This window comes from Ovis canadensis, chromosome 22, assembly GCF_042477335.2.
Source record: "Ovis canadensis isolate MfBH-ARS-UI-01 breed Bighorn chromosome 22, ARS-UI_OviCan_v2, whole genome shotgun sequence".
NCBI classification, from domain to species: domain Eukaryota; kingdom Metazoa; phylum Chordata; class Mammalia; order Artiodactyla; family Bovidae; genus Ovis; species Ovis canadensis.
In genome coordinates this window covers 60,448,911-60,469,324 of record NC_091266.1, presented here as the reverse complement: position 1 = coordinate 60,469,324, position 20,414 = coordinate 60,448,911, and the positions used below count along the sequence as shown (strand labels likewise).

Here is a 20,414-nt window from a genome sequence, read left to right as displayed (position 1 = left end):
AGGAAGTGGAAAAACAGCAAGTGGTAATTCTACCGAGTTATGACAGATGTCAACTCACCAGTGAAAACACCTGGAAATCTCAGTGTATGAAAAAGCAGTCTATAAAAATTCAGCTTGAAAGTCACTCAGTTGTTTCTGACTTTGCGACCCCATGGCCTATACAGTCCATGGGATTCTCCAGGCCAGAATACTGGAGTGGGCAGCCTTTCCCTTCTCCAAGGGATCTTTCCAACCCAGGGATCAAACCCAGGTCTCCCGCACTGCAGGCGAATTCTTTCACCATCTGAGCCAACAGGGGAAGCCCAAGATGACCGGAGTGGGTAGCCTATCCCTTCTCCAGCTGATCTTCCTGACCCAGGAATCAATCCGGGGTCTCCTGCACTGCAGGCGGATTCTTTACCAACTGAGCTATTGGAGAAGCCCAAAACACAAGTTTATTCCAGACAATTTTCTAGCCCAGTCCGGATTTCTTCAGAGGGGTGTGGCTGGTGAGTGGAGGGACTGCATGGTGAGACTCACATGCAGATGCTGCACAGGGCGGTGGGGGAGGGGTTGTCAGCAGCAGCACCTCCTCCCGCCCTCAGGCCAGGCCAGGCCAGCAGCGACGGCTGGGCAAGCTCTCATCTACAGCGGCATCACACACATATATGCAGACCGTCAGCCCCACGGGAAGGAGCACATGCCTGACTTCTGTATCGCGTCCTCTCTCTCGAAGCTGAGATCAGTTAACTATGACAAGGACAGCCTTGCATGCTCCAGGCAGTGGAAAAAACACAGTGTGTTGTAAGCAACTAGACAAGAGCCACATAGCAGCAAGTAATGAGTATAATCTAGTGAGAATTCAGGAGGTGGCATAAATTTTACTTCTTATTAATGTTTTAATCGTCACTTTGTAAAATGTATTAAACCAGTTCAAATCAAAACTCAGTGTGAAGAATGTGAAATGGAAAACTACAAAGACATTTTAAATAAATAATTTATTTATTCAAAATAGTTTTCTTAACCTTATTCACAGTTTCAAGTTTAAAATGAAAAAAAAAAATAAGGGGGTGGGGGAAGGGGAGAGGTACCTATCCTTGATCAACTGTCATACAAAGTCAAAGAAAAGCAGATCTGTTCAGAACATGCACTACAGACAGACTTGCACAATGGCTGGTCTTGGAAAAATCCCGTACTGAAGTTTGAAAAGGGTAGGCTTTTTCTGTGCGACTGAGAAGGAAACACTGTGGATGCACCAGAAGTTTCTCTAACCCACCTGAACCACTGCAATCATCTGGATAGAAATGCCCTTGACCAAAGCAACATTTCTCCAAGATAAGTATCTCTTAAACCCACATAGCTTAACATACTTCAAAAATATTTAAAAGTGTTAACTGCCCTACAGCAAGTCTATGAATACTGAGGTACCACGTCCTTCTCAAAGAAACGAACGTGGGAGCTCTGACTGTGATGCTGGCGCCTCCGACGAAGAAGCCAGAGAACTCTGCCACGGTTGTCTGTCGTGGGCAATGAGAACTCTGTGTTTCCATCGCTGTGCCTGTTTTAAGTGGGTATTTCCCTCATATTTAATGACACGGAGCACCGAATGGAAACGCTAGTACCCGAGTGCAGAAGGCACTGACAGCATCTGTGGACGCAGCCCCAGGCGGGAGTCACTGGACAGCGGTGCTGCCGCCTCCGCCGCGAGCCAGCTGGTCCAGCAAATGGATGAGGAGGTCGACTCTTTCCAAGAGAGAGGCGTTTTTGTTCGCAGTGGCTCTCAGGAGCTGGGAGTAAACCTGCTTGTTGGTTTTGAGGAGTACGTCTTCATCAAGGATACTACTGGGTAAAAAAAAAAAAAAAAGAGCAAGAGATGAAGAGAATAGTGGTGCCCACCAAGAACAGTAAGAGACCCAAAACTAAACACTGATGGCCCTGTCATCACTTTTCATGGAAGCAGGGGTCCTATTAATGCCGACTTCATACTTACTTTCCTAAACCGACTGTTCACAGGCCTGTTTTAAACACTTATTTTAAAACATCAATTAAAGCCAATACTTATTCTTTTCATAAATAGTTGAGTGTCTACCATGTACCAGGAACTGCTCCTGGTCATGAACGAAACAGACCTGGATTCCCAGCCTTCATGGAAGCCACATTCTCCTGAGGGCAAGCTGGGCGGGTATACGAGGATCTGGGTAAGGTGCGGGGAAAGAAACTCCCCCAAGCCATTTACTGTATACCTTGTTTTCTTCTTAGTTGAAGACAGCAGCTTGATGGACTGAAGGAGAAGGAATGCCAAGCGAGATTCAAATATACTGAGCAGTTTTGTCACTTCTTCTCGATTAAGACTAGGAGGAGAATCAGCAGCTGGAGGGCTCTCTTCACTCTTAGGCTAAAAACAACAAAAAGAGATTTCAGCTCAGTCACCCCACAGTTACTGCTTCATACTAAAGTGTTGGAGCCACAGTTTGAATAATCTAGCAAACGTTTTAACCAAAACAAAGAGCAAATCGAGAGGATTTTTGTCCAGGGACAGCCCTGTTGGCGGCCTTGTCTCAGCCTTCTCTGCCTCCGGGAGAACATTCTGATAGACCAAACCATGTGAAAAAACTGTCTCAAACCTAAATGGCACTTATGTAGAAGAAACTTAAGCTTGAACGAAACCCTCCTGACTTGCCAACACCACATGCTCAAGGAACAGATGGAAACTGGTCCCATGTGGTTTGAGAACCAGAACCGGAAGTTCGCAGGATGGAGGCACCACGGGAACTCAGGGAAGCTTTCAGCCACAGAGAAGGCAGCATGAATACACGGATGCTGGGGAAACTGAAAGGCCTTCCCAGGGAGCCGGCGTAAGCCCACTCACCGTTCAGCTGTAGGCAGTTTAGTGGAAACTGATACAGACCTTTTTTTTTTGTCTTTATTCCCAGGGCCTTATTATTAACCAAGGTCTATGTGGTTATTTAAAGAAACAATTTTAAAATATAAAAGATACACTTGCAAGTTAAAGAACTGTTTAATAATTCCACCAAAAAAAATAAAATAAATCAGTTAATGTGTTTTTATGCAGTGTTAGTCGCTCAGTTGTGTCCAACTCTTTGACCCCATGGACTGTATCCTGCCAGGCTCCTCTGTCCATGGAATTCCCCAGGCACAAATACTGGAGTGGGTTGCCATTCCCTTTTCCAGGAGATCTTCCCAACCCAGAGATCAAACCCGGGTCTCCTGCATTGCAGGTGGATTCTCTGCCATCTGAGCCACCAGGGCAGGCCCATGCAAAGCATAGATATTTCTGTATTTGTATCCACGCATGCATGCATATGCCCACTGTACATACTCACCATGTAGCACTGACTTTAAGACATAAAAAACTGATAAATCTGTTTTTCCATTTACCTGTTCAAATTCCTCCACAAGCTCTTTTCTGATAAGTTGGAATGCATGCTTAGTTCTCACCATTATATCAAGGGCCCCAGATAGCGTTTTTAATTTCCCAACATTGCTATTCTGACCTAGAGTGGCAAACACAAAATGATCATTCCTTTAAATACAGAGAAACTCATCCAATGTATTAATGAAAATTCTGATTTTCAAACATTATGAAGGCAGCTCATGAAAATCCCAAGAAATCTAAATCCAACTTCTGCTCAGTAGTTATCCCTAGAGAAAAACAGAACTAGAGAAACAATAAACAATCATTGTTTTCTTGCCTCACTACCTGGTTTCATACTCAAGAGTAGTAAACACTGTTTAAAAAGGAATTAACCATACTGATCATCATAGCAAATCTGTTCCTAGTATCTACTTAAAAAAAAAAAAAAAATGAATCCTGCTCATTCTAAGGAATTCAAACATGGAAAATTCAAAGATGCAAACTAGAAAAGACCTCCCCAGACCACCCCCAGAAAGAGCTACTTGACGTTCAGTTCTGCACATGCTGCCAGAATTTTAAGAAGATGATTTTAGTAAAAGGTATTTCTTCCTTTTTTTTTTTTAAAGATCTTTTTGATGTGGACCATTTTTAAAGTCTTTATTGAATTTGTTACAATATGGCCTCTGTTTTACGTTTTGCTTTCTTTGGCTGTAAGGCATGTGGAATCGTAGCTCCCCAACCAGGGACTGAATCTGCACCTCTGCACTGGCATTGGAAGGTGAAGTCTTATCCACTGGACTGCCCGGGAAGTCCCCCTAGTAAAAGGTGTTCCTAAAAACTGTTTTGGGTAGGTAATACGTTCTCAAAACGTGTAACGTTCAAGTGGGCATACGCTGAAAGCTGCCCTGCCGGCCTCCCCAGAAGAGACAGTGCCATCAGTTTCGTGTCCATCCTTCCAGAGACACTGTATAAACAGGTACACATTAAACTCTTTTTAATTTTATAGAAGAAAATAACTGAAATGAAACCAGTAGGATTGCTGTACTTCAAATAAATGTTTGTTTCTTTACCAGACAAGAGATACTTCTCGCAAGATGCTTCTGCAGAAAGGGAACAGCTGAACAAGGTAGAGGAGTGAGTTTAGAAAAACACACCCGGTGGTGGAGAGCCAGCCCACTCCAAGCTGAGGCGAATGGCAGAATACCACGTCTCCCTTTACCCCTCCCTGCCCTCCCACCTCATCTGCACCTTGTCAGGCTCTGTGGTTACCGTGCAGAGGGACTCAGTGGGGCCGCCACGCCGCCACCACCGCTTCTCTGCCCCCACCTTGTTCATGATGACTCAAATCTTTGTCTAAAGTAACTTGTCAGAATTTTTTTTTTTTTTTCAAATAAGAAATCCTGGGCTGTATTCCAGTATTTCTAGTCATTAAACATAATCTAACACATTTATGTTTTAAACAGCATTTCAAAAAAACATCCCTATCCAAAGACATTAACTATAGACAAATTTAAAAGAAGACAGCATTACTTACATCCAAGATGATCCATAGGTCTGCCTCACTCTAAGACAATCCAACACTAAGCCAATGCATACAAATCTGAGAAATAAAGAAGACTTACTGGCCATCTGGAACTCTGCAAAGGCTACTCTTTCTAACTGTACTCTAAGGAGTTCACACGGAGCGTCTTTCAGAAGCTGAAAAAGCTTCCCAGCCTTGCTGTAATGAAGGTCTGCCAGCACCCGGTGCTGCTTCCTAAGCTGCTCATCACCAACCTAGAACCAAAAATAAGATAAATCCTAAGGCTTGGGCTTCACAGCAACTACTTCACCAGATCTCTGGATCACTAAATGCTTTTCAGCATTTTGTTGAGTCCCAGGGTTTTAGCTCTTGCATCTGGGTCTGTGTTTCACTGGTTTTGGGTGTTGCATGCGGAAGGCAGGCCAGCTCCATCCTTCTGTGTGCAGGAGTCCAGCTGTCCCGGCGCCAGGGAGCTGCCTCAGAACCCTCTCATGCTGGCATGTGCCATGAGGATATTAGGCCATCTGGACAAATATAAGTTTAGGTTGGGGCCCCCCTGAGGCAAGTGAAAGAGTCTAGGGCCAGCTCAGAGGAGAGAGAAAAACCCTCTCCAGGTTAAGCTGGGCCTCAAAGGACAATATTCCTGGGATAAAGGCAACCCAGAAGCAAACCCACACCCAAGGGACTGCAAGGTAAGCTGCCTTGGTGCTAAGGAAGGGAAAACAACAAAACCATTAAAAAAAAAATCCCTGAGAAACTATATAGGCACAAGACTCCAGGCAGAAGCAGGTCACCCTCTCTGAAGGAAGGCACCTCGACCTCAGGCCTCAGATTATTCTCAGAAACACATGGATTTGAGCACCAGGGTTCACGTACAAGACTGTTCATAGTACTGTTTCTAATTAGCCCCCTGGTGGCTCAGAGGTTAAAGTGTCTGCCTGCAATGCGGGAGACCTGGGTTTGATCCCTGGGTCAGGAAGATTCCCCTGGAGAAGGAAATGGCAACCCACTCCAGTATTCTTGCCTGGAGAATCCCATGGACAGAGGAGCCTGGTGGGCTACGGTCCACGGGGTCGCAAAGAGTCAGACACGACTGAGCGACTTCACTTTCACTTTCCAGCCTCAAATGAGAACCACCCCAAAGTTCAGCTATCACAGAATGGATAAATAAACTGATATACTCATTTAATGAATCCTACAAAGCTAAGTAAATGAACAGTTATGCATCCACCTGGAAGAATCTCCAAAATGTGATGTTAACTAAACAGCAGTAAGTCAAAGAAGAATATATACAGTATGGTTTGTTCTATAAAGGTCAAAACCAGATAAAATATAAACATACTGCTTAAGTGATAAAACACAGAAAAAGTATGGACATAATAGAAAGCCCCGGACAGGAGTTAATCTGGGCGGGTACTGAGAGAGACTCAGCAGGGGAAGGGGCACACAGGGCGCACCTGAAGGACCCTTCCACTCCTTAACCTTGAGGCGAGGTACACAGGGCTTTCCTTTGTTATTCTTTAAACTGTACAAATGCTTCACATGTATCCCCTGTGTCCTTTGATATGCATGCTCTATTTCACAGTAAAATTTTTTTAAACTGAGTGATGGATACTTTAAATTGGCATAGAACCATTTTCTATAAAGAGTAACTACATTAAAAAAAAAAAAGACTAAATAATACACTCCGGCAAATGTCTAATTTTGCAAACTAAGGCCTAATCAACTGTAATGGAAAAAAATATGCAACATGGGGGAAGGGGAAACACTTACCCTTCAAGCTTTTCTGAAATGGCTACAAGAACAGATGGCATTTAAAATCTATACAGAAATGCAAGACAAACAACACTTCTAAGTGGACTGAATCGGAATGGCAGTACCTGGTTCCGCAGGCAGCTATGGTACATGGACGCCAGCCTGTGATGGATGGTTGCAGCCCGGTACTGACAAAGGGGCTGTCGGGCAGACACCGAGTCCACGTCGCAGTATTTCAGCGACTTCATCATCGCCTCGCTGACTTCTTTTTCAATCTGTGTATTTTTTTTTTAAGGGAAAGGGAAAAATGACCATCTCATAATCTTGTGTAAGAATTTTAAAAACAAATACTGCTTGTCAAGGAAAAGACTGTAACAGATGCTATGTATCTGTTAAAGGAATATATAAGGTTAATACTTCTACATAATCAAGCAAATATTATTACCTGCTCTTGAGCTTTTCTAGATAACGGAGCATAATCTTGCTGTAGAGTTGCCATCGTAAAATAAGTAGTGGACAGTTCCCAATTCACCGAGTCCCAGACGGCTGGGTGTATGTCCCGTGTTCCCAAGGACCTTAGAGCTTTCAGGTAGTAATCGACAGCCTGTGAGGGAGCAGAGGGCCACTGTGACTCAGCTTAAGTACACGCCTTAAACTAAAACATGCCTCATAGTCACCCCAACAGCAACTTTCCTTGAGAGAATTTATAGGACAGTGTCATGAAGAAAGGGAAAAAAGTAAATCAATGACACTCTTCAATGACGGAAGTGATTTCAAGTGGACTGCATTTCGCCCGCCTTTCCTCTTAAGTGTCATCAGGCAAGCTGTTTTACAACTCATGTGAACCCATGAGGATTCATTTCTTCCTTCATTTTTGTCCCCTCCTTTCTAAATAAAAATTATAGCTTATATAACTAGCAAACTAGATAAAATATTTTTTGACGAGTCTACAGATGGAACAATTTGCTGGGTTTGACTGTATTTAAAGAAGCAACCCTTCCCACCTCTATCATAATGCTGAAATGCATGGTCATTGTATTCAGCCAAACAAAATCTCACTGAATTCCATCACCCACCAATAATTTCTACATTTCTGGTGTGTACTTATCCACTTTTTCTATGAATATGTAAACTTAAGAAAAATAAGATCACTTTGTTTTAAAGCTCAATATGCAACAAACATTACTCACTAAATATAAACAGATTCAAAGTTCTTGACTAAATGTGTGTTCTTGAGTTCTTATACCTTCTCCAATACTAGATATCACCATTTGCCAAAAAATTTTTACAATTTGATAAAAGAAACTCAGTTTAAAAGTTTCATAAAACTTTGAAATTGTTCTTACATATGAACCAGTTTTTTTGTTCAAGGTTAGTTGTTCTGCTACTGGGGCAGCTTATTTTCAAGGATTCTTAGTTTTCTTTTTATCTTAAGGGTTTATTAACCTCTGAGCTGTCATGTGCGCTTTGTTTTCCCTAGATTTGGACTACTCTGCAACTGTGCTTTCTGTTGTGCATTTAAAAAACAACTTTTATGCATCTGAACATCCATCTTTTACTTTGTGATTTTTGTTCATTGTGTTATGAAGGGAAAATCCCATCTCATCAGATTAACTATCTACTTATGTTTTCCTTTGAGATTTCTACAGCTTCACTTCTCCAGGTCGATCTTTCATCCATTTGACATTTACTCTGGTGGTAGTTGTTGTTCAGTTGCTAAGTCGTGTCCAACTCTTTGCACCCCCATGGACTGTAGTCAACCAGGTTCCTCTGTCCATGGGAGTCTCCAGGCAAGGATACTGGAGTGGGTTGCCTTTTCCTTCTCCAGGGGATCTTCCCAACCCAGGGATCAGACCCATATCTCCTGTGTCTCTTCACTGGCAGGCAGATTCTTTACCACGGCACCACACAGACTGGGGTGGCTTTAATCTGGTTCAGTTCAGTTCAGTCGCTCAGTCGTGTCCGACTCTTTGGGACCCCATGAATCGCAGCATGCCAGGCCTCCCTGTCCATCACCAACTCCCAGAGTTCACTCAGATTCACGTCCATCAAGTCAGTGATGCCATCCAGCCATCTCATCCTCGGTCGTCCCCTTCTCCTCCTGCCCCCAATCCCTCCCAGCATCAGAGTCTTTTCCAATGAGTCAACTCTTTGCATGAGGTGGCCAAAGTACTGGAGCTTCAGCTTTAGCATCATTCCTTCTAAAGAAATCCCAGGGCTGATCTTCAGAATGGACTGCTTGGATCTCTTTGCAGTCCAAGGGACTCTCAAGAGTCTTCTCCAACACCACAGTTCAAAAGCATCAATTCTTCAGCGCTCAGCCTTCTTCATGGTCCAACTCTCACATCCACACATGACTACTGGAAAAACCATAGCCTTGACTAGCTAACCATAAAACCAATAAACCATAGCATTATTGACTATGCCAAAGCCTTTGACTGTGTGGATCACAATAAACTGGAAAATTCTGAAAGAGATGGGAATACCAGACCACCTGACCTGCCTCTTGAGAAATCTGTATGCAGGTCAGGAAGCAATAGTTAGAACTGGACATGGAACAACAGACTGGTTCCAAATAGGAAAAGGAGTATGTCAAGGCTGTATATTGTCACCCTGCTTATTTAACTTATATGCAGAGTACATCATGAGAAATGCTGGACTGGAAGAAACACAAGCTGGAATTAAGATTGCCAGGAGAAATATCAATAACCTCAGATATGCAGATGACACCACCCTTATAACAGAAAGTGAAGAGGAGCTAAAAAGCCTCTTGATGAAAGTGAAAGAGGAGAGTGAAAAAGTTGGCTTACAGCTCAACATTCAAAAAACGAAGATCATGGCATCCGGTCCCATCACTTCATGGGAAATAGATGGGGAAACAGTGGAAACAGTGTCAGACTTTCTTTTTTTGGGCTCCAGAATCACTGCAGATGGTGACTGCAGCCATGAAATTAAAAGACACTTACTCCTTGGAAGAAAAGTGTTGACCAACCTAGATAGCATATTCAAAAGCAGAGACATTACTTTGCCGACTAAGGTCCGTCTAGTCAAGGCTATGGTTTTTCCTGTAGTCATGTATGGATGTGAGAGTTGGACTGTGAAGAAGGCTGAGCGTTGAAGAATGACGCTTTTGAACTGTGCTGTTGGAGAAGACTCTTGAAAGTCCTTTGGACTGCAAGGAGATCCAACCAGTCCATTCTGAAGGAGATCAACCCTGGGATTTCTTTGGAAGGAATGATGCTAAAGCTGAAACTCCAGTACTTTGGCCACCTCATGCAAAGAGTTGACTCATTGGAAAAAACTGATGCTGGGAGGGATTGGGGGGCAGGAGGAGAAGGGGACGACCGAGGATGAGATGGCTGGATGGCATCACTGACTCGATGGACATGAGTCTGAGTGAACTCCAGGAGATGGTGATGAACAGGCAGGCCTGGCATGCTGCGATTCATGGGGTTGCAAACAGTCGGACACGACTGAGCGACTGAACTGAACTGAACTGACTAGACGGACCTTAGTCGGCAAAGTAAAGTCTCTGCTTTTTAATCTGGTTACACCAATGCAATTTACTGAACGATTGTGTTTTCCCTATCAATTCAACCTGTCGTCTTCACTACTGAATCCCTAGTACTCTTAGGCTAGATGCTGATGTCTCTTCCTATGCCATCACCAAGTTAACTATTTCGGTTTTATCACCTTTTAGTGGTGCTATAGCAAAGTGGAAACAACAATCAAGTGTGAACAGATGAAGCCCCATATGCAAGTGTTACCTTATTGTAATACAAGCCTTCTTCTGGTGAGAATTCACGTTTAAATTCATCACCTGCGCCACAGTGCGCCTGTGCGCAAATCCGCATGAGTCGTCCCGTGTTACATAATAAAAGGGCCGCATTTGTGGCATCGTCGATTGACTCAAAGTTGTGAATTCCCTTTTCAAAACAAGAAAAGCTTTTTTTCCACAACTGTTGCTCTGCAGTGGACACAGTTTTGCTCACTTTGCCAGAAAAGAAAGAAAACAATTGCGTAAGCAGGTATCAGTGTAAGCCCACCAGTGTGTCTTGATGAGAGGAGCGTGGCAGTGACAGGGTGCCCAGGGCAGCAGCAGCCACCTGGACCAACTGCAGCGCGCTGTTCTCATCACACCTGTTATACTCTCTTCACGCCTCTGTTCCCCACCCCCCAAACCTATGCTGAGGTCCTACACACAACTGCGATTCACTTAAGGTCATCTGTGGCTGTTGTTCAGTTTCTAAGTTGTGTCCTCCTCTTTGCGACCCCCTGGACTGTAGACCGCCAGGCTGCTCTGTCCGTGGGATTTCTCAGGCAAGAATACTAGAGTGGATTGCCATTTCATACTCCAGGGAATCTTCCCATCCCAGGGATTGAACTCGTGTCTCCTGCATTGGCAGGTGGGTTCTTCAGCACCGAGCCACCTGGGAGGTCATAAAGTGGGACTCTGATCCAAAATGACTGTCCTCATAAAAGAGATGCCAGCAATGTGCACAGAGAGAAGGCCAGGGGAGAAGACAGCAAGAAGGGGGCCACCTGAAGGGGGCCACCTGCAAGCCAACGGGAGAAGTCTCAGAGAAATCCAGCCTTGGACTTTTAGCTCCAGACTGTGAGACAACAACTTCTGTTGTAAAACCATCTAGTCCGTTGTATTTTTTTTTAACTCTTTATTTTGTATTGGAATACAGCCGATTAACAATGCTGTGACAGTTTCAGGTGGACAGCAAAGGGACTCAGCCACACACACACATGTATCCATTCTCCCGTAAACTCCCCTCCCAACCAGGCTGCTACATAACACTGAGCAGAGCTCCCTACTACATCCCTATGCTATACAGTAGGTTAGTCTGTGCTATTTTGTTATGGCAGCCAAGCAGGCTAAAACAATATTCTGAATCCTCTTCTCTATTAATCAGCTGGTATTAAAGCAAGCAAATAAGAACATCTGAGCAAAGCACCATTTTATAAAGATTCTAGAGACATGGTCCCATGAATTTTAAGAGGCACAATCTGTGTCTTCTCGAATTCTCCTTTCTGACTACCACTTTTCATATGCCTTTACTGACTTCCTCCTCCAGAAGCACCTTAAAAGCACATGTTCTTGTATCTCAACTTAAAAAAACAGACTATATATGTATAAATAACAAAGCTCAGGTCCTCCCACCAGCAATGACCTCTCGTACCTTGGTGCCAAGCACCACTCACAGGGCACAGGCATACGGTAACTCACTTATTCAGCTTATGCACTGTCCCCCGCTTTCTCCCTCAGCCCTTTTTGTTTCTCATGCTGTGTGTACAGCCTCTACAATTTCACCCATTCTCATGGGTTCAACTATCACCCTGATGTGAATGGTTCCCAGTCTAAGTTTCGCTAACCCAAAGAGCTCTTGCTGACCCACACATTTCTGACTACTAAACCAGACCATTCACTCACATGTCCACTGGCCTCTCACACTCAACACGGGTCCAGAGGAATCCAACACCCTCTGCCTGAATCACCGAAGACCACTCGTTGCTACTCCCAACGCCCTCTGACATGGTATCTCTGGCTCTTTCCTTCTGCCTACTCTGGTCAGGACATCCCACCTTTCCCACGTCTGCCTGCTGACGCCCTACATGTCATGTGCCATCTGCCCAAACTACATCTTCTTCCCACAAGCCTTCCAAACACATGCAACTTGAAGAAACGTCTCCTTTCCCCACTCCTCTACTGAACTGCACTGGTACTTACAGCATCTTTCAGAGACCTGTATTCATATCCAGCTTCCCAACTTGGAGAACTACGTGTTAGCTGACTTTATATCCAGCACAAAGCCTACCACATGGCTGACTGTCCAACTCACTTCTGAACTGATCAGGTGGAGGACAGAGGACACCGAAATAACTCCCAAGGGAAAATAATGTCTCTTCCTATTTTTATTTCCTCAGGATTTAATAATAAAAGATAAAAAGTGCATCCCTTTATGAAATTACACCAAATGCCACAGTTCCTGGCTTGAACCATGTAAAAAATCAGCATGATTTACTAAGAGGATAGGTGATAGAGAGGGGACCCCAGAAAGATACTCACCTAGCCTCTCGCTCTGTAACGCAGCAGCCTGATTCATGTAAAAGACACCGATCTCGTTTCTAATGTTACCCATTCTCTTCAATACTTGTACATAGTGCTCTGGGTTTTGGCTTTTTAAGTCACTAAACTGCAGGATTTCATTAGCAGCCTCATAACATTTACAACTAACTGAAAGTTGACTTTCTAAGTCTGTAGACAAATCAGTGGCCCATGCAAATCCTTAAAAGAAAAAGAGGAAACATTACCGTGAGTCATATGAACCCTTCTTCCTTAGCATCTAAGTAATCTAATACTTTTAAGACAAAAGAACAAATAGATGCAATATAGCATAAACATATTAAAATTCAATTAATACCACTAAACTTTTAAATTTCAGAAGGTCTCTGAATTTATTTAAACAACTGTGTTTTGTTGAAACATTAACATCTGATTAAGAGAAGTATTTTCCTGCCTAAAAATACCAAACAATTCCCAAGACCCAGATTTTACCAGATGCGCTGCTTATTGGTACAGACCTAAAGTTGTCCACTGATACGAAGTAAACCATTTTTTCCTTTTTAACTACTGAAAACCGTTCTTGAAATAAATTTCTGACTGCTACCAGAAGCTAGTTATGTACATTTCCTTCTCCAGAGGATCTTCCCGCCCCAGGGATCGAACCTGGGCCTCCTGCATTGCAAGCAGATTCTTTACCTATTTAGCTACAAGGGAAGCCCCATTATATTAATAGTTAAGTTTAAGTCGCAGAAGAAGCTAACTGATAAGCTCTAAAGACTTAAACCTGCCATCTAGTGGAGACTGGAGTAAACTCAGGGGCTGGGCCCAAAAACTCAAGGGAAAAAAGGGCAGTACCCCTGCTGCTAACTTTCAGGGAGCACATCACTCTTACAAAGAGGTACCTTAAGTGAAACCAGCATGATGGGAGCTGCAAAAACAAACTATGGATTTTCTCACCACATCTATTAAAATAAAATGGTCATCTGAGAAATTCAGACAGGGAGGAAGGGAAGAAAGAGGGCCAGAAACCCCCAAGGAAATTATACATTTCCTCCCTCTGTGTACTCTCTAGATGTTAACAGTCCAAAACTTTTTGGGATGTGGGTATCAAGTGATATAAACAACTCGAGCATAATAAACAATTTCATGATACATTACAAAAGCACCTTACATCTCATTTACTGCCCAAATTGCAGGTGCTTATATCTACTGGACAGAGCTAAGAGGAGGAATACTGCTGCTGTGGACTAAATTCTCCCATCTCCCAGGCTTAAAATCTGACGACTCCAAAAAGACAGCCGTGAACCACGTTCAAAAAATAATGACCTCTGTATCTTAGCCCCTAGGAACCATTCAGAAGGTAACACATTCCCTTTTATGCACTGCTAATTCCTTTTCAAAAGAAAATCATGGGTTGGTCAGTTGACGAAAGGGTTATTACAGAAAGACAAGTGTAAAATGGTCAGTATGATCGCCCCCCAGATTATTTTTAGTTAGTTCCAGTTGTATAATTAGTAATTACAAAATATTCCAAAACCATTTTAGACACAAATACACAGGATTGTGTTCAACGTTAACATTAAGAAATGATGACACCCTGACGTTTCTGGCGCTTCTCTGAGCCACAGAGCAGGCCCCTCCCTGCGTACCCTGGCAGCTGGACTCCCTGTGGAGGCTGTGCAGGATCTCCTGGTCCTCCTTCGTTTGGTAGTTGAACTCCTCAAGGTGTGCTGCCCTGTTGCTTGCGTTCTGGGCCAGCATTAGCTGGATATCACCGCAGAGCGTCAAATACTGAGAAAGAAACAGCAGCACTTCAGAAAGCATATTGGTGCAGAGGCAGCAGTAAGTATCTATGTGGAAAGAGCAGGAGGGAGAGAAAACATAGCACATTAAAAATGAAGGGACACAGTAAAACTTAGGAAGATCGTTCATGTATTTCAAAATGAAGGGCTATTAAACCAGAGTGGAAAGTACTAGGAAACATACAAGGTTAGAAAAAAATTTTTACATGAACATTTCACTGAGCAAAATTTCACTGTGATTCAGATGCCTTCTCTGATCTCTTCTCCCAAAGCTACTGAACATATTCATCTGCAGTGACTTACCATGGCTCTGCAAAGCTAATTTAATGTATCGTAATGCTCTTCCATACTTCTGAAGACTCATGGCAGCATCAGACAAGACGTAATAGGCCTTCGATGACTTGAGAATCAGCTGGAGCTTCATTTTATGTTGCCAAGAACCAGGGATCATTCCAGATTGACTGGAATAATTACCCTTCTGAAGGGAGCCCACTACAACATGAGGGGGAGAAGACGTACATTTTATTTGAATATAAGTCTCACTGTACCAAAAAAAATTGTTTCTTGATATAAACACACCAGGCTTTAGTACAATTAACAGTACAACAAAACTGGTAAATGCTATGCTACTTAAATGCGGTGAAGTATTACTAGAACAGCAGTGTTTCAATCCCCTTGAGATCTCCAAAGCCCTCCTTCCACACAGCTGTCAACTCTGTCACTCCCTCTGGGGCTCACTGACATCCCTGGGTTCATGACTGGCATCTACTTCCTTTCTCTAGCCTATGGGTCAACCTGCCCCAAAGTGCACCTTCCTGAAGCACAGCTTTAATCACAAAACTCCTGTTCTAAACATTAAAATGGTTCCTCACCACTTATTATGTCATGCTCAGCATCTCCCAGGTTCAAGATTTCTCCTTTTTTGATCAGCTCTAATGTTTGAGTCTTTCAAAATACAAATGAAAAGTATTTAAGGCTCTTTTATGGTTTTATTCATGCCTGTATTTCTTTTTCCTCTGCTACTGTAAGCATTTTCGATGTGTGAGGCATCTTCAGAGAACCAAAGATGAGGTTTTGCTCACAAGCGTATTTGTGTCTGTGTATAAAACCATTAAGCACAGCTGAGGATGACTAAGGCAGGCTTCAGGAAGTGCTTACAGGACAAAGTGGTGAGGGAACCAAGGAATTGTGACTCAGACAGAGGTGGTGAACACAGAGGCCTTGAACAAGAGCAGGATATTCAACAGTTGAGAGGGGGAGGAAGGAATAGACAGAAAAGGCGTTTCAGAAAAGACAACAGCGTGAGAAAAGCAGAGACAGGAGTCTCCATGCTGGTGTGTAGAAGCTCAGGCCAGCACACAGGAGGCACAACGTAAATGCTGGGGAAGCGAGTCCTGCCACGCCCCACTTATGCTCATGAAGAGAAAACCTTTCAGAAAGCTCTTGGTACGATTTTAAACATACGGGCTTTCAAAATACTTTTAAAATTAGCTGGAAACTGGTTTCAAAAAAGGGAGGGGAGATAGGGTTGGGAAAAGAAATACAACTTAGGTTAAAATGAGAAACTCAGCACTTTTACTTTGAAGCCCACAAGTTCCTCGTGACATGGCGTCCTTGACCAGATTGACGCTTTTAAGCACACGTGCAGCTTACTCCAGCACTGGGAGGGGAACAGGCTGCCACTGCTCTGGTCATCACGTGCCCCGCTCTGAGCTCATTTACCTGCACCGACTCACTTAATCCACACAGCACCCCTTTAAAGGAGGCCCTGCTTTTGTCTCTACTTTGGGAGAGAAAACATGGCTCAGCAAAGTCAAACGACCTGCCCCAGTGAAGCTGGGACCTGAAGCTGTGCGGTTTGGCTCCTAAGTACTTGTGTTTAAGCCCTTGACTGCTCCTACTGAAGCAGGGCCTTCTCAGGAGAAGCCTAAGGGCTGAGGGCATTAGTTCTTCACAGCGGGTGACAGGAGGAGGCAGGTTCCTCACACTCTCATTAGAAATATCTACCAAGGATCGAAATCACCCAGCTTTATTTTACACTTTGAATGAAACGATATCTTCCCCTACTTTCCATTCATATGTAGCCTTTATTTGAATTCCTTTCAATGAAGGCCTTAATTGACCCAAATCTGCTGCTGATAAAGGCCCAGTACATTATTCCATTGAAATGGCCTTATTTGCACTTCAATTCAACTTACTTTTGTCCAAAAACAAGGCCATCTGCTTCTCTAGACCCTCAGGACCCCCTCTTGTGGATTCATCCTCATATTTTAATGGGATTGGGGTATTGGGGTCAGCGGCAGGGAGGTCACTTTCTTTTTTGATGCTGCTGTCCACAGACTTTAAACCCTTTAAAAAAAGGAGAAATGTTTACTATACATGTCACTGAACATCAACTGGAAATGAAATATAACACAGTATCTGGACAACCAGATACACCTAAGAGAATTTATATTTTGAAAACAGACTTTAGAAACTACATTTGGCCTGAAAGTTAGGAAAAACTAATTTTCAATTCATGCTTTAAGGGGGAAAAAAAAATCACAGTAGAATATCACTCAGAATAACATTTAGCAGATTCACTTTGCTGTACAGCAGAAACTAGCATAACGTTGTAACAGTAACTATACTCCCAATAAAAATTTATTTAAATGAAAGATTAACATGTAGACACCAATAAACAACTGAGAAGGCAATGGCACCCCACTCCAGTACTCTTGCCTGGAAAATCCCACGGACGGAGGAGCCCGGTAGGCTGCAGTCCATGAGGTCGCTAAGAGTCGGACACGACTGAGCGACTTCACTTTCACTTTTCACTTTCATGCACTGGAAAAGGAAATGGCAACCCACTCCAGTGTTCTTGCCTGGAGAATCCCAGGGACAGCGGAGCCTGGTGGGCTGCCGTCTATGGGGTCACACAGAGTCGGACACGACTGCAGCGACTCAGCAGCAGCAAACAAGTGCCATCTGCATATCAAGTACAAGCTTTACTGAAAGAGTGATGTCTAAACGGAAACTTACCTCCAGAACATAGCTCAGCACAAGCCTACAGCGCTCTTCTGTGTCATGACAAACCGGAAACGCACAACTGGGCTTCAGAAACAAACATTAAAAATTATTAACGTGCTGCCAATACAACAAATTCCATCTCCCAGGAATTACTAAAATTCTGCAAATCAATAAATTTTGAACTTTTCTGTGTATTCAGCTTAGTGAGGTATCTGTTTCAAGGTTAATGAATTGTTTCAATTACACACTAATCTTGTTTTAATTGCAGAGTAAATGGATATAAGCATCAACAAAAATTTTGTTTAAAAAGATCTTCTAGTATATGTTGCTTTAAGTACTTAAAATTGAAAAAAATAATTCTATTACAACAAAAAAGGCAAGCAAGAGATGTTTTAAATAAATCTACACCTAATCCGAAGGGTCAGCTCACCCCCGACGAACACGAGTGCTTGCTAACACACAGTTTACAATATCAGCAGTTTAGCAATGTTAACCAGCACTGCCCACGGTCTCATGTATAATGCATACACTTAATTAGGAGCAGAGCCAGTTAATAACCTCTGCCTAGTAGGTGATATGATGTGTAAGCAGTTCTGTGAGGCATTCCACTTGGTGAATCTTACAGGCTGGAATTACCACTCTCATTATACAGAGAAGTAAACACAGATGTTAGGTGCTGTGTTCAAGCTTGCAGTGAGCGAGTGCTGAGACCGGGGCCCTGGAGCCATACTGTCTGTACTCCAGAAAGTACTGAGATACGGTAGATCTAACACAAAAGACATGTTTATATGAATGCTATTTCTGAGTGCTTTCAATATTGATAGAAAGTTCTCTGCTAAAAAAAAAAAAAAATCTGTAAACACACCACTCACCAAATGTAACTGCATTCTGTTGACAAAGCAGTTTCCCAAACAAGGTACTTTTTACAACCAATGATTTTGTTTACAGTAAGAAACATTTTTTTTTTTTTTTACTGTACTGGGAGTTGCTCAAGCTGCCAAGTGCACTAAAATTCAGATGGATAGTTAATGACTTTTTCCTGTGGTCATTTAGTCAAATATTCACTGAACACCAATTATGTGTTGTGGGCTTCCTAGGTGGTGCAATGGTGGTGAATCCGCCTGCCAGTGCAGGAGATGCACGTTTGATCCCTAGTCGGGAAGATCCTCTGGAGGAGGAAATGGCAACCCACTCCAATATTCTTGCCTGAAAAATCCCATGGACAGAGGGGTTGCAGTCCACCGGGCTGCAAAGAGTCAGATATGACTGAGCGACTGAGCACACAGGAGCATTATGGGTTGTAGCCATGGAGACACAGGAGAGCCTGTATTTCCAGGGAGCCCGTACCTCCAGGGAGCCTACAGTTCAGACACACGGGAATTTCAGGTACAGATTACCAGCCCCATGGAGGAGAAAAAAACAGTGCATGTTTTATCTAGAGCAGTCAGGGAAGGTCTCCTAGAGGTGACATCTCAAGCAACTTAGAAAAAGCCAGCCACAGAAAGGTCTGGGGAAAGGGTAAGTTCCGAGCACAAGCGACAGCAGATGCACAGGCCCGCAGGTGGGCGTGACTCTGCATATGAGAGAGAGAAAAAGGCAGTGGGGCTAAGGTAAACGACAGGGGAAACGAAGAGGTCAGAAGGACAGGCAATGTTTTGGAATGACAGAGAGATCCTCTAAAAACCTATTTGAATATAAAACTTCCATCTGAAAGTTAACATCAGAGCTTAAAGTAAGAGATTATCTATAAATACAACTGAAAAGTAGTAATAATTTGGAAAAATAAAACAGTCTAGAAAAAATGGATGGTACGACAGTCAACGCGATCAACACCAACAGAAACCTAATGGGCAGGAAGCTGTCAGGGTCCACTGGGCTGTGACCAGTCAGGACATGTCCAATCCAGCTGACATGCCCGCAGTCACTGAAAGGTGCTGTCCTATAGCACAGGGACAAGGTGCCAGGTCTTTCCACATTCGGATCAACAAGCTGCCCATGCGCTCTGATTCTATGTTCACCAAGCAACATATACTGTCTCCCAGCAACACAGCAACCGGGAAGGGGCACCCTGATGAGGAGAGGGGGCTGCACATTGGTTACTGGGAAGAAAAATCTCCCACGTGGAAATTAACATGCTGATGTGTCATTTACACATCTGCCCACCGTCGGTTTACATGTGGGTCAGTGACCCTGGGACAATCATACAACTGAGTTTCAGATTTCATAGAGCTAATGATTATTAGACCCCATATCGTGAAGGATTAGTTGAAGTAACGCCATCTTTTGAGAGGCTAACGGTACTCAATTAATTGCATTGATGAAATTTTAATACAAATGTCAACATGCTCACCCTGATCTGATGAATGGATTTGTATTTTTCTGGAACGGACAGCTCTCCAACAGACTTAATTATAGCCACTGCTTTGCTGTCATCTGATGGGTCAGAGCTAGTGCTGTAGGGCCCGTTCTCATCGCTGTCTGGCATCTCCTCCTCCTCTTCACTGTAACTTTCATCAGAATTCTCATTTAATGGAGAGTCTGAACTTTCTTCTTTTTTAGGTTCATCCAATTGAAAAAGTTCTGAAAGCATGTAATTGGCTGAAGCAATAATCTTACAAAAAGAAAAAAATATATTAGTGACTCACCAAAATTGAGCATTCTAAAACGAAATGAACTTTACTATCGTACTAACAAATTTGAGGAGATCTGCAGACAGGCATACGTACAGAAATGTTCCTGATTCCAAGTACCAATGCTCTGAATGCACTGTAAAATCCTCATGGGTTGACACGTTTATTTCCTGAAACTATCCATTCCCAGCCTTCTCGCTTAAGAAAAAACTGCAACTGTATCTCACTGGAGACAAGCTTTCACATGTAAAGTGTCACAACTAAAATA

At 43.2% G+C, this 20,414-nt stretch overlaps 1 protein-coding gene across 4 annotated transcripts in view; it reads right to left on the bottom strand.

Moving 5' to 3' along the window:
• Positions 1–962: 962 nt before the first annotated feature.
• EDRF1 (erythroid differentiation regulatory factor 1) overlaps positions 963–20,414 on the bottom strand; it is a 32,914-nt gene continuing 13,462 nt past the window's right edge. For 2 of the 4 annotated variants that reach the window (XM_069566846.1, XM_069566848.1), the window contains 13 exons: positions 19,867–20,127; positions 17,529–17,600; positions 16,706–16,856; positions 14,811–14,999; positions 14,355–14,555; positions 12,709–12,927; positions 10,400–10,623; positions 7,078–7,236; positions 6,758–6,907; positions 4,978–5,131; positions 3,379–3,494; positions 2,223–2,374; positions 963–1,821 (listed from right to left, as the gene is read on the bottom strand). In XM_069566846.1, coding sequence (XP_069422947.1) covers positions 1,653–1,821; positions 2,223–2,374; positions 3,379–3,494; positions 4,978–5,131; positions 6,758–6,907; positions 7,078–7,236; positions 10,400–10,623; positions 12,709–12,927; positions 14,355–14,555; positions 14,811–14,999; positions 16,706–16,856; positions 17,529–17,600; positions 19,867–20,127 — 2,217 coding nt within the window. In that variant the 3' untranslated portion in view covers positions 963–1,652. The remainder of the gene's footprint in view (positions 1,822–2,222; positions 2,375–3,378; positions 3,495–4,977; positions 5,132–6,757; positions 6,908–7,077; positions 7,237–10,399; positions 10,624–12,708; positions 12,928–14,354; positions 14,556–14,810; positions 15,000–16,705; positions 16,857–17,528; positions 17,601–19,866; positions 20,128–20,414) is intronic. The other 2 variants (XM_069566847.1, XM_069566849.1) reach the window with 1 other exon arrangement.